This window comes from Hordeum vulgare, chromosome 3H, assembly GCF_904849725.1.
Source record: "Hordeum vulgare subsp. vulgare chromosome 3H, MorexV3_pseudomolecules_assembly, whole genome shotgun sequence".
NCBI lineage: Eukaryota > Viridiplantae > Streptophyta > Magnoliopsida > Poales > Poaceae > Hordeum > Hordeum vulgare.
Genome location: NC_058520.1, coordinates 497,493,091 through 497,506,305, shown reverse-complemented (window position 1 = coordinate 497,506,305; position 13,215 = coordinate 497,493,091). Strand labels below are relative to the sequence as shown.

Sequence of the window (13,215 nt, the reverse complement as noted above, 5' to 3'; positions counted from 1 at the left end):
AAGTTGGAAGCACAACATATACGCATGCAAGGTACAAAACCACTACATGCAAAGGGGCAAGCACCTAACAATGTAAACAGTATAAGTATAAGTTACCGTAAGGAGGCACGTTGGATATAAGATAGAAACTCGATAATCCAAATGACTTGGCTTGAGATAATATGAATGATGAAGACCCCTTAATTCTTCATTATGTATCCAAGTCTCTAATGTCCTCCATAGTCACCTATTGATCAAGTTTGAGCTTGTTGGTCCCCAACTACGTTGGGTCCTAAGTGGTTAATCACAATAGGCTTGGCAAGCCAAATGGTTCTTTTCTTGACACCATTTTGAGTACCAACAAACTTGGCAAACACATTGCCAACCTTATCCTTCCCAAGGGAATAGATATCATCAATAGTGATTGGGTTGGATAAGTTACCTCTTGTGCAAGACGAAGCGACGTGACCCTTCTCACGACATAAGTAGCAACATCTACCCTTTGCTTTCTTCCCAGTTGATTTCTCACCTCGGGGAGTGTTGGCTTGGGTCTTATTGGGAAGAGGCCTTCCTTCAACTTGTAGCTGAATATGTGATTGAGTTTGTGGCCGCTTCCCTTGTTGCTTGTGACTTTGAGACTTCGTCTTCACAGGGCAAGATCTAACATGGTGCCCTTTAACTTTGCACTTGAAGCAAATGATTTTGGCCGAATTCTTGACTTGTTCTAGGCCCCTCTTGTTCTTGTTTGAGTTTACTCCAACATCATTTTTGTCATTCGGAGATGTTTGCTCACACAGGACGTTGTTGAGTGTGGACATCCCTTCATGACACTGTTCCAAGTCTTTCTTCAAAGAAGTGACTTGGGCCTTGAGCTCTTCGATTTCCTCTGCACGGTTAGTATCAATGCAAGTACTAGAGGAAGTGTAAGCTTCAATGTTAGAGCAACAAGGCAAGGAAAGTAATTCATCACACGAGGTAGCAACATTATGAGTAGACGAATTACGAGGACTAGCACATGGAAATATGGTACTTTTACTAGAAGTAGTGCCATTGTCCACATGAGGATCACTTGATGTTAACTTGGTGATGATAGCCTCATGAGCTAACTTTTGCACATTATAGGATGTTAGAAGATCGGCATGAGAGCTTGTGAGCATTACATGGTTTTCTTCCAACTTCCCATAATTGCTAGTTAGTAAATCAAGTTGAGCATGTAGCTCAATATTCTCCTTCAATGTTGATACTTCAAATGAGGTAGAGTTAGATGTACAAGTATCATCAACAATATGAGAGGAGTAAGTAGGAAATAGAGACTTCTCATGAGTAGATTGAAGCTCCTCATAGATCTTAGAGGTTTTGATGAGCTCTCCCTTGACATTATTGCATTCAAGGAGAAGGACCTCAAAATCCTTTTTAAGTTTATCATGAGCAACTTGAATCTCTCCTTTTGAAGATCTTAAGTCTCTATATGCTTGATGACTCTTCTCAAGTTCATGTTCAAGTTGTTCACTTTTAGCTTGTTCATGATTAAGTGAATCATTACAATTTTCAAAGTAAGCAAGAACATCTTGGAATCTTTGAAGAGTGTTATTTTTAGCTTTATGAAGAATTTTACTGATCACATAGATATTTTCAGTCAAGTCATCATCATCATCCTCATCGCAAATATCATCGTTATTGCACAGGGAAGATGATACCTCATTATTACCTCTTGCCATGAGGCACATGTGAACTGGAGGAGTTGATGATGATTCTTTTGGTGAATTAGATTCTTCATTAGTCAAAAGTACTTCATATTTATTGATTTCCCCTAAATTATTAGTCATAGAGCAACTAGGGAGAAACAAGATATTTTGATCAAGAGGACACGGGAAAGCAGGCATATCACCACAGACATTTGTCAAGGGATCTTTGGGTGAAATGCATGACCTATCAGCACAATAATTTACACTATGTGTGGTGCTAGATATGCTCGTGTCCATAGAGGCTATGACATTTTCATCAACATATATTTCTTCACTCACCATGTCATTACCTTGTGAGATTGAAGATGTTGAGGTGTGCGAGCAATCGGATATGGAAGTAGTGGTGGACTCTTTATGATCGAAAAGAGTGAAGAGCTCATGCACCAACTCCTTCATCATAATATCGTCTTCATCAAGATTGGACCCACCATATATATCTTCAAGTTTAGTCCAAACTTCATGAGCTGACTTGCAAGTCGAGATAGACTTAAACACTTCAGGACTTATGGTTCGATGAATGGCAAGAAAAGCCTCACAATCAAGATACATTTCATTAGTAGATGAAGATGCATCATCCTTTTTGTCGGCAATCCCTACAAGAACAATTCGTAAAGTATTTGGGCCCATGGCCCGAAAGTGATGAAGCATACGAATTCTCCATAGGGTATAATTTGTCCCATCAAAGTCAAAGGTGTCATTGTGCACTAATCCAATAGTCGACATCGATACTCTCTAGGTCGTGAAACCTAATTAAAGAGAGACCTTGCTCTGATACCAATTGAAAGGACCACGATGACGCCTAGAGGGGGTGAATAGGCTATTTAAAAACTTCTTCGGATTTGGCTTAAACCTAATGCGGAAATAAACTAAGAGGATACTTTTCAAGCACAAATCCTAAATGCAATAGACACCGCAACATGCACCAACAACACGATCTACCAAGATGGACACAACACGGTTACTAACAAGCACAAGTAAGTTACACAAACTAACTTGAGCTATATCACACAACAAGTAGGTGAGCGACACAAGATACTAGATCACACTATAGCACACGATATATCAAAAGCTGCAAGTGTGAACGTGTGGATATAGAGGGTATGCTTGAACAATTAATCTTGTACAAAGAAATAGCCAACACAATATAATGAGCACAAACAATATGCAATGTATGTATGCTCAAGTAACATAAGTAAACCACAAGTAAGGATTTAGGGTTAAGGATAACCAAGGTCACTGAGACAAAGATGTATCTCGATGTTCACTTACTTGGAGGGAAGCTAGTCACCGTTAGAGAGGTGGATGTTACCACGAAGGCACACCAACGCCACGAAGGCTCACCCTATTCTCCCTTTGAGATAACACCACGAAGGCGTTTCTCAACCACTAGTGGTAAGCCTTTGAGGTAGCTTCCAAACCCTCACAAACTTTTTCGGGGGGGGGGGGGGGTAATCACACGGATTGATTCCTCTCCGAAGAACTCCTACCGCCTAGGAGTCTCCAACCTCCAAGAGTAACAGATCACGGGGAATGCCCAAAACTTGCTCAAATCTCAAATAGCTTGGGTTGAGAGAAGGAGAGGGAGACGATCCATCTTTTGATTGGAACAACTCTCAAAGGGGCTCACAAATGCTCTTAGGATCTAAGATTTGGTGTGAGCAAATGTGTGTGGGGGTAGAAATGTGTTCTTATGAGGATATGGCTGTGTTGGGCACCCTCTCATGAAGTGGGAGGGGGTATTTATAGTGGAGAAGGGAAAGTGACCGTTAGGGTCACTTAAGTCTGGCAGTGGCCAGACATCCGGCAGTTCTCGGATGTCCGGACTCCCACAAGGGGTCGGACGTCCGACAGGGGTCGGTCGTCCGAGGGATGTAAATATATCAGGAACCACTGTGTAGTCGAACAGGGACCGGACATCCGGAGGATGGTCGGACGTCCAGCCCTCGGACGACAGGAGGAGGCCGGAAGTCCGAGTTATTTGACTCAAATTTCTCTGGTGCAAGGTTGCGGTTTTCCGAAGGGTGTGAGACGTCCGGCCCTCGGACGTCCGGAGAGAGCCGGACGTCTGGGCCTCGGATGTCCGGAGAGAGCCGGAAGTCCGAGTTATTTGACTCTGGATTTCTCTGGTATAAGGTTCCGGATTTCCGAAGTGGTCGGGCATCCGTCCCTCGGACGTCCGGAGGAAGCCGGATGTCCGAGGCATTGGTTCTGTTTTCAGATAACAGGAGATGCGGTATGAGCAGAAAAGTAGAGATGTAGTTTGAGCAAGTTCATGGCAAAACCTGTGATCCCCTCTTAATAGTGCGGGATCCCTAAAGACTCAAGAATCATAAAAGGGGTACTGATGATCCATACTTGAGTGTATACTTTTATTCGCTGATCATCACTCCGCACCACTAACGTCAAAGGAACTGATACCTTTGAGTTAGCCCTTTCACTTGAGCTTGATGTTGTTGTTCCTTCTTGGCTCAAGTTGAAAGCAAGACATGATGAAGTCTTCAAGCAGCTCTCCCATACACAATGTGGAAAGCCTAGCTTATGTATTCATCTTCATTTGTCCACCATGTGAACATCCACAAGAATCAAGCATGTAGTGCTCAGGAATGCTTATCTTGATCTTGTCCTTGTTAGCACATGAGCTTGTCCTTATCAACACATGATCATTAACAATAGTTTCAATGATATATTCATGTTGATCCACTTGAACTTGCACACCACAATCTTGATGACGATCACCACTTGACGTCATCCTTCATGGGTTGTATGAGATCTTCCTTTTGACGCAAGCCCATGGAAGCACACCTAACCCCCACATAGGACTCTCACAAAGACCATGGGTTAGTACACAAACACGTAATGGACAATGCTTACCATACCATGGGATCACTTGATCCCTCTCGGTACATCTTATACGCTTTGTGTGTTGATCATCTTGATTTACTCTTTGTATGAGATCTTGATCAACCTAGTGTCTCTATGACCATTCTTTGGATAATACCTTGAATACCATCTTGGTCATCATATAAACTCCTTGAACCCAACAGATGGACTTCAAGAAGTGCCTATGGACAAATCATATACATATAACTTAAGGCAACCATTAGTCCATAGGAATTGTCATCAATTACCAAAACCACATATGGAGATATATGCTCTAGCAAGTCGAGATGAGATTCAGGACGAAAAAAGAAGAAGTAAAGAAATAGAAAAGGAATGAGAGAAAAGAGAGAAGGGGCAATGCTACTACTTATTTTTCCACACTTGTGCTTAGAGAGAGCACCATGTTCTTCATCTAGAGAGTCTCATGAGTTGTCATTTTCATATGCTAGTGAGAATTATTCATTATAAAACTTGGCTTGCATATTTCGATGACGGGCTTTCTCAAATGTCCGAGGTCTTCATGAGTAACAAGTTGGATGCATACCCATTTAGCTTCCGTTTAGGTTTCATACACTTATAGCTCTAGTGCTTCCATGAGCGGATGTACATTGTGGTATGCATCACGACATCTAGAAGATAGTGGATTGTGATTCGTGGATGACATGTATGGTTTCCTACTCCGACGTCTTATTCGTGTGGGGGTGTCAGATCTCGAGTTTGATGGCGTGTTAGAGGTGTTGCCCTATTTGGTTTATTCAACGTTAATGGTTTTTCCTTTGGTGAGCCACCTTGAAGGTTCGCAAAGTTGCATATCATTGGCTGAGGAGGTGATCCGTCATTTTTTATTCTTTGGTGGTTGTTGTTATGGCGCCACAGGCAGGTGATGGGAGATGGTGTCAAGTTCCGAGATTCTTGGGTCTTAGAGCATCTACAGCCGTACCCCTCACGCCCCCTCAAACGCTTAGGCAGGCCGCCGGTCACTAACCGATCATGAAATTTCGACCCAATCATGCCTCTCAAATCGGCCTCAAGCGCCCGGGCTGACTCGCACCCCTCATATCCAACCCAAATATGGGCGGGTATGGGAGTGCTAGGACACGCCAGCAACATTGGTCGACAGCAGAGCCCCACATGGACTCGCCCAGAAACCTGACGGTCCGACGGGCGCCTCGACCGTCAGCGCGGTGTGGACACCGCGTGGCACCGCTTCAGCTCGTCGTCTGAGGCCATAGCCGGCTATTTAAGCCTCTCGCCGTCCCCCAGCCCTAGCACATCCACCTCCTTCCTCCCTCCGCAACCACGTGAGCCCATCCACCTCCTCTTCCCCACTCTCGGACGTCGGTATGGTCCGTCGTAGGATCACCTCCTACACTATGCTCATGCTAGAGCCCTGGATGCAGATTGAGGCGGAGATCCAGGCCTAGCGCGCCGCCCGCATTGTTGCGGGTCTCTCTCCGGACTCACCGGGGACGGAGGAGGAGGAGGAGGAGGAAGCAGATGAGGAGTTGTCAGACGCGATGGAGGAGGATGAGCCGGAGATCCATGCTCCGAGCTTGAAAATGGCGGAGGCGGAGGCGGAGTTCGCCGTCTCCCAAGCCGAGGAGATGGTGGAGCAACACCCATCATGGATTCCATTCGAAATGAGGCCGAGGTGGAGACCAACCGCTGGCACATCCGACAGAGACAGGCAGAGGCTGACACCCTCTTCGACAAGTTCGACGAGGAGATATCAGCGGAGGAAGCCGCAGCGGAACAGGCAGAGGCACGAGAGGGGGCTGCAGCGGAGCAGACGGAGGGGTGGAGCTGCAGCCGCCCACTTTTATTCGCCGGAGGGCACGGAGTTCGTCGAAATCTCCGACAAAAGTAGTTATTAGTTTGTACGTAGTACATAGGTTTTATGTTTGCATGCTTTTGTACAAATATGAGAATTTAGTATGAGATGTCTGTTTGCAGCAGTGTTTATTTAAAGCGTGTCCGGTCACTACCCACGGACGGGCATGTGTGCGGACATTTAAGAGGTCAATTTTGCAACTTATGCTTTTACTGTATATTTCCTTCTTGGATGACGTTTCTTTGTGCAAATGCTAATGTTGGACAGTCTTTGGGTTTTATCAAGTCAATATATACGTAACTTATACTATGTTACTTATGATACACTTCCTCTGTATCTAACTACTTGTAACTGAAGTGAACTAGTCTAGTTCTTTCTAATTACAAGTATTTAGGTAGGAAAAAAATAAATGAGACACGTATTATCATTAAAAAAAATAAACCTGAAGTTTTGAATAGGAGTAGTAGAAGAAGTATTCAGAAAAAGTTAAAAAGTGCATCTATGTAATACTATCACCGTTGCAGTTTCAGAAATAAGAGTGCGGCGTTGCAGAGGCCGGGCTCCAGTGAGCCCGGTATTTCAAAAAAAAAGTAATGTATATTTAAAAGCTTTGAAATATACCAATTTTTGTATACAAATACATATACATGGTAGTTTAGTATGTAAAAAGTTTCATCAAGTAATTTGGCTTTTTGCATTCTACACAAAAAAGATAAAAATCTGGCCCAAATACAACAAAAATAAGGCCCATTTTAATCGGTATATTTGTCTTTTTTTATACGCTACATAAAAACATAAACATTAGTGAAAATTTATACACGCATATTATAAATACGTATCTATGTATATGCTTTTTCAGATTTTTTTAGTATGTGAAAATGGTACTTTGGTAAAAACAAAATACCGGGCTCACTGGAGCCCGGGTGCCGCTCTGCTTTTTCGCGGAAATGAGCCATATTTCGGTCATAGCCCGGGTGCCGCACTTTTATTCGCCGGAGGGCACGAAGATCGTCGAAATCTCCGACAAAAGTAGTTATTAGTTTGTCCGTAGTACATACGTCTTACGTTTGCATGTTTTTGTATGGATTTGAGAATCTAGTATGAGATGTGTGGTTGCAGCAGTGTTTATTTAAGACGTGTCCGGTCATTCCTCGCGGACGGACGCGTCTGCGGACATTTAAGTGGTCAATTTTACAAGTTCCGGCTGTAAATGCTCTTACTGTATCTTTCCTTCTTGGCTCACGTTTCTATGTGCAAATGCTAATGTTCGACAGTATTTGGGTTTTATCAAGTCAATGTATACGTAATTTATAGTACTATGTTACTTAGGATACACTTTCTCTGTAGTTATCTCCAGCACAAGTATTTAGGTACGAAAAAAGTAAGTGAGACACGTATTATCATTAAAAAAATAAATCCTAAAGTTTTGAATAGGAGTAATAGAAGAAGTATTCAGAAAAAGAAAAAAAGTGCATCTACGTAATACTATCACCGTTGCAGTTCCGGAAATGAGCCCTATTTCGGTCACACGAAGATGGCAGCTACGTTGACCCAAAGCTACAGAATCCACGGTGAAAACGAACGACACCCCCACGTGGAGAAGCCGGGGCAACGTATATAGAGAGAGGGCGCGCGCGGCGCGACCGAGCAAACTCCACCGCTCGTCGCTCCAAAGTCCAAACCGGCACACCGACCGAGGGGGAGCCACCGCCCGTCGCCATCCACGTCCGCCATATCCAGATCGGCGCACGTCACGCGGTCCCGCTCCCCTCTCCCCATCCTCGATCCACCACGGCGAGGAGTCAAGCTGCCAGCGTCGGCGCGGGAGACGATAAACACAACGCGAAGCGAGGCGGCGGCCTCCCTCTGTCGCAGTTAGTTTGGCTTGTACGTCGCGTTCCCCTTCCACCCTTATCTCCTTCTCCGGCTGACCGGGACGCCGCATTTGTCCCATCCACGGCACGGCACGGCACGGGCACGGGAGGGAGAAGAAGAAGCCCAGCTCGACTCCTCCTCCGCCTCCTCCTTTCCTCTGATCCCCTCCGTTTGCCCATTCCCCAGATCCCAGCACGCCATGCCCGGGCGCGCAGGCGCCAAGCCGCACCGCGCGCATTTCTCTTCCGCCCTGCTCCGATCCAAGGCCGCGGAGGTGACCCAGTGAGCTCTCCCGCCACGCCCGTCCGTCCGCCGGTTCATCGGTCGCCCATGGACGTCATCACCAACGAGGCGCGCGTGGGGGCGTTCGCGATCGGCCCGTCCACGGCGGCGGGCCGGGCGCTCGCGCTGCGCGTGCTCCTCTGCGGCTCCCTGGCGCGGCTGCGGCACCGCCTCGCCGCCGCGCTGCGCGCCGCGGCGCCCCTGGCGGCGGCCTGGCTGCACCCGCGCCACAACACGCGGGGGATCCTGCTGGCCGTCTGCGCCGTCGCGCTCCTGCTGCGCGGCCGCGGGGGCCGCGCCGGGGTGCGCGCGCGCGTGCAGTCCGCCTACCGCCGCAAGTTCTGGCGCAACATGATGCGCGCCGCGCTCACCTACGAGGAGTGGGCGCACGCCGCGCGGATGCTCGAGCGAGAGACGCCGCGCCGCGCCACCGACGCCGACCTCTACGACGAGGAGCTCGTGCGCAACAAGCTCCGCGAGCTCAGGCACCGTCGCCAGGAGGGCTCGCTCAGGGACATCGTCTTCTGCATGCGCGCCGACCTGCTCAGGAACCTTGGTAACATGTGCAACCCCGAGCTCCACAAGTTGAGGCTGCAGGTACTGCGCTGCCCATCTGCCCAGAATTTTCGATGCCACCTGATCCTTGCTTTCGCTTTGATCATAGTACTGTTTGTTGCCGGAGTATTGGAATTGTTTCCCCTTTCTCGACTCAAGGACTCGAAATTTGCATCGTTGGTAGTTCCAGTTGGGTAAAACTTTAACTTGGTCCATGTATCAAGTTAATCTTGAATAATAAGCCTGTTTGGTTTTTTCAGACGATTCGTTCGCATTATGTCAGTATGTGTACACATTTGAGTGTCACTGAAATGTTTATTGTTAATGATCTGCCAGGTGCCTAAACTCATCAAGGAATACATTGAGGAGGTATCTACTCAACTGAAAATGGTTTGCAATTCTGATTCAGACGAGTTACCTCTCGAGGAGAAACTGGCATTTATGCATGAGACAAGGCATGCCTTTGGTAGATCTGCCTTACTGCTAAGTGGAGGAGCTTCATTTGGGTCTTTCCATGTAGGTGTTGTGAAAACCTTGGTAGAGCATAAGCTTCTACCTAGGATTATTTCAGGATCAAGCGTTGGCGCAATAATGTGTGCTATTGTCGCCACAAGGTCATGGCCAGAACTGGAGAGTTTTTTTGAGGAGTGGCATTCCTTGAAATTCTTTGACCAAATGGGTGGGATCTTTCCTGTATTTAAAAGAATTTTGACGCATGGGGCTGTTCATGACATTAGGCACTTGCAGACGCAATTGAGAAATCTTACAAGCAACTTAACATTTCAAGAGGCATATGACATGACTGGCCGGGTTCTCGTTGTTACCGTGTGTTCTCCAAGAAAACATGAGCCACCTCGATGCCTGAACTATTTGACGTCACCTCACGTTCTCATCTGGAGTGCGGTAACTGCTTCCTGTGCTTTCCCTGGACTTTTTGAGGCCCAGGAGTTGATGGCCAAAGATAGATTCGGAGAAACAGTTCCTTTTCATGCTCCATTCTTGTTGGGCGTGGAGGAACGAGCTGATGCTGCTACACGGCGATGGAGAGATGGGAGCTTAGAAAGTGATTTGCCCATGAAGCAGTTGAAGGAATTATTCAACGTAAATCACTTCATAGTAAGCCAAGCCAATCCTCACATTGCTCCATTACTGAGACTAAAGGAGATCATCAGGGCTTATGGAGGCAGCTTTGCTGCAAAGGTACGTGAAATGCTTTCTCCATAGTCTTTATTTCTATTATTTGCTTTGTCTCTGTTGGAATTCAGAGCAATTTTCATGTGACCATGCTTCCCATTCATGCGAACATAAGGATGTTTCATTTGGTTATATTTCTTTCTGATAATACCTTTCATTATCAGTAATGTGTGTCGTTTGATGGATTAGTAGCATAGAATAGCACTATGCCCACCAAGGCATAATTGACTGTAATATTAGCTGAACTGTGAGGCCAAATAATTCATCTATATGTATATCAATATAAAAAGACCCAAAGGGGCCGATCCAACTAATCTCGGCCATCAAATCAGGTCAATCCAACAACCTAGATTGCTACAATGGTGAGCGCTCAACATGTTTAACGTGCAATTAATTGCATACCAAATATCAACGTCAGACCCAATTACACAAGTAATGCGTAAATAATATCCTACGTAATATCTGCATACCATTATCTGTCAAATATCCAACGTGCATTGCACACACACATTTACTAGTTTTACTAAAGTATCCTCTGGAAGGATGTAGTAAAGTAAAATTTTCAATTGTCTAATATGATCTTCTGATCTTTTTTGTACGTAGCTTGCTGAACTTGCTGAGATGGAAGTTAAGCATAGGTTCAATCAAGTTCTGGAACTTGGATTTCCATTAGGAGGAATAGCTAAGTTATTTGCTCAACATTGGGAAGGTGATGTGACAATTGTTATGCCAGCCACTCTTGCTCAGGTTTTGAATGTTTCTTAATCCATTCTTTCGTGCACATGTCAAATCTTCACCACATTAATCAGTAGTCTTACCAATGTTCGTTTTCTCTCTGTATCATCAGTATTCGAAGATCATACAGAATCCTTCGTATTCTGAGCTTCAGAAAGCAGCAAGTCAGGGTAGGCGATGCACTTGGGAAAAGCTCTCTGCCATCAGGGCAAACTGCGCTATTGAGCTTGCATTAGATGAATGTGTTGCCCTCCTGAACCACATGCGTAGGCTGAAGAGAAGTGCAGAAAGAGCAGCCGCTTCACAAGGATATGGTGCTACAATTAGACTCTGTCCATCTAGAAGGATTCCGTCATGGAATCTCATAGCAAGAGAAAATTCAACTGGTTCTCTCGATGAGGAGATGCTCACATCTCCCACTGTTACAAGCCATCAAGCAGTTGGAGGGACTGCTGGGCCATCTAACAGAAATCACCATCTCCAACATAGTATACATGATAGCAGTGACAGTGAATCTGAGAGTATAGACTTGAACTCATGGACGAGAAGTGGTGGCCCTCTCATGAGGACAGCCTCGGCTAATAAATTCATCAGCTTTGTTCAGAACCTTGAGATTGACCCAGAGTTCAGAACAATTTCACCAAAGGGGAGTGAAGGTGATATTTTGACACCGAATAGTAACTTGTTTGCTGGTCACCCAATTGGTAGAGAGCCAGTTGATAATCATCCAAGGCCTGTTACTCCTGGTAGGACCTCAGGCAATACAGGTTCCGATCCTCATGATACTCCTGTTCCTAGGTCTCCATTTGGTCTTTCCGCGAGTATCATGGTCCCTGAAGGTGACTTGCTGCAGCCTGAAAAGATTGAGAATGGTATTTTATTCAATGTTGTCCGAAGGGATACTCTCCTAGCGTCTACTAGCGGAGTTGAACCTCATGGATCTTCACATGAGGCAGATGTGGAAACTGTACCGACCGAGTGCCTTTATGGTGCTTCGGATGACGACGACAACGTGGAACTGAATGCCAATGATGAAGCGCTATCTGATCGTGGAGATCAGAGATCTTCAGTTGCAGGAAATCTAGATTCGTCCGCTTCCATGGACTGTCAAGCTGAAGCAAGTACTACTCGATCAGAAGCTCCATCTCTCTTTGATATCTGTGTGGAGATTCCTCCAGCAACCATGACCACAGAAAATAGTCGGCCTGACGAGCCTTCTTCAGACATAAGACTGGAGACTGTAAAGACAGAATGCCCTGATGAGAATTCTGCTGCTGGGAATGCTGAAGTTGACTCAGTTCCTGCCAGTAAAGAATCTTCCTATTGGTCTCAGACATCAGAAATTGGACAGCAGCATCAAGTGGATATGGGATCTGTGAACTCCTGTACTGTTTCATTTTCAGAAGATGATAGACATGTGAGCCTTATTTCGAACGAGAAACCGGTCACTACTTCCAGTGGCGGAGCTGAGAGTATGACATCTGGAAGAAGTGAAGCTGACTAGCATAGAACTTGCCTGTTGACCGACCTAATGTTTTTCTGTGTTGGGACTTGGTAGTTTGAACAATTCAGCTTGATCTGATCCATGCTATGTGTGCAATTTAAACTCGTGTCACGATCAAACTGAATTGTGTCTATATGTAGGTGTTGTAATTCAGTTGTCGGACAGTCAACCCCCTAATGAAGCACTAAGAATGAATCTCGTTTCGAACCCCCTAATGAAGCACTAAGAATGAATCTCGTTTCGAACTGGCATATATGCCTGAGTTCCTCTGTTTCTGAAATTGATGAAAATTCATTCTCTTTGACTGCAGCTGCTCAGGCCACGCCTCTGTCCGGACTATGGCGCTCCCTAAAATAATCCTATAAACTTGGTCAAATGTAGACATGTTTGACTTACAAAAATTAAAATATGCACTACATTATGAATCTGAGAGAGTATTAACTAAACAAAGTATAAACATCAGACCAATCAAATTGGAATAAAACAAATGGTAAAGAACTAAAGATCCAACATATGAACTAACAATTGAATTAACCTCCTTTCAAGCCCGACATCTCAACATTTCACCATGATTTTTGTATAACTATGAGAGACAAAACATAAGCTAGATTAATCTTGAAGGTTTTAAAAAAGAT

The 13,215-nt window shown here is 45.3% G+C and overlaps 1 protein-coding gene across 1 annotated transcript; it reads left to right on the top strand.

Moving 5' to 3' along the window:
• Positions 1–8,126: 8,126 nt before the first annotated feature.
• On the top strand, positions 8,127–12,795 carry LOC123444474 (triacylglycerol lipase SDP1-like). Its single transcript, XM_045121193.1, has 5 exons — positions 8,127–8,322; positions 8,497–9,189; positions 9,484–10,347; positions 10,945–11,088; positions 11,189–12,795. Exons 2-5 carry the CDS (start codon positions 8,641–8,643, stop codon positions 12,578–12,580), a joined length of 2,949 nt encoding a protein of 982 aa, XP_044977128.1. The 5' UTR covers positions 8,127–8,322; positions 8,497–8,640; the 3' UTR covers positions 12,581–12,795.
• The last annotated feature ends 420 nt before the right edge of the window (positions 12,796–13,215 follow it).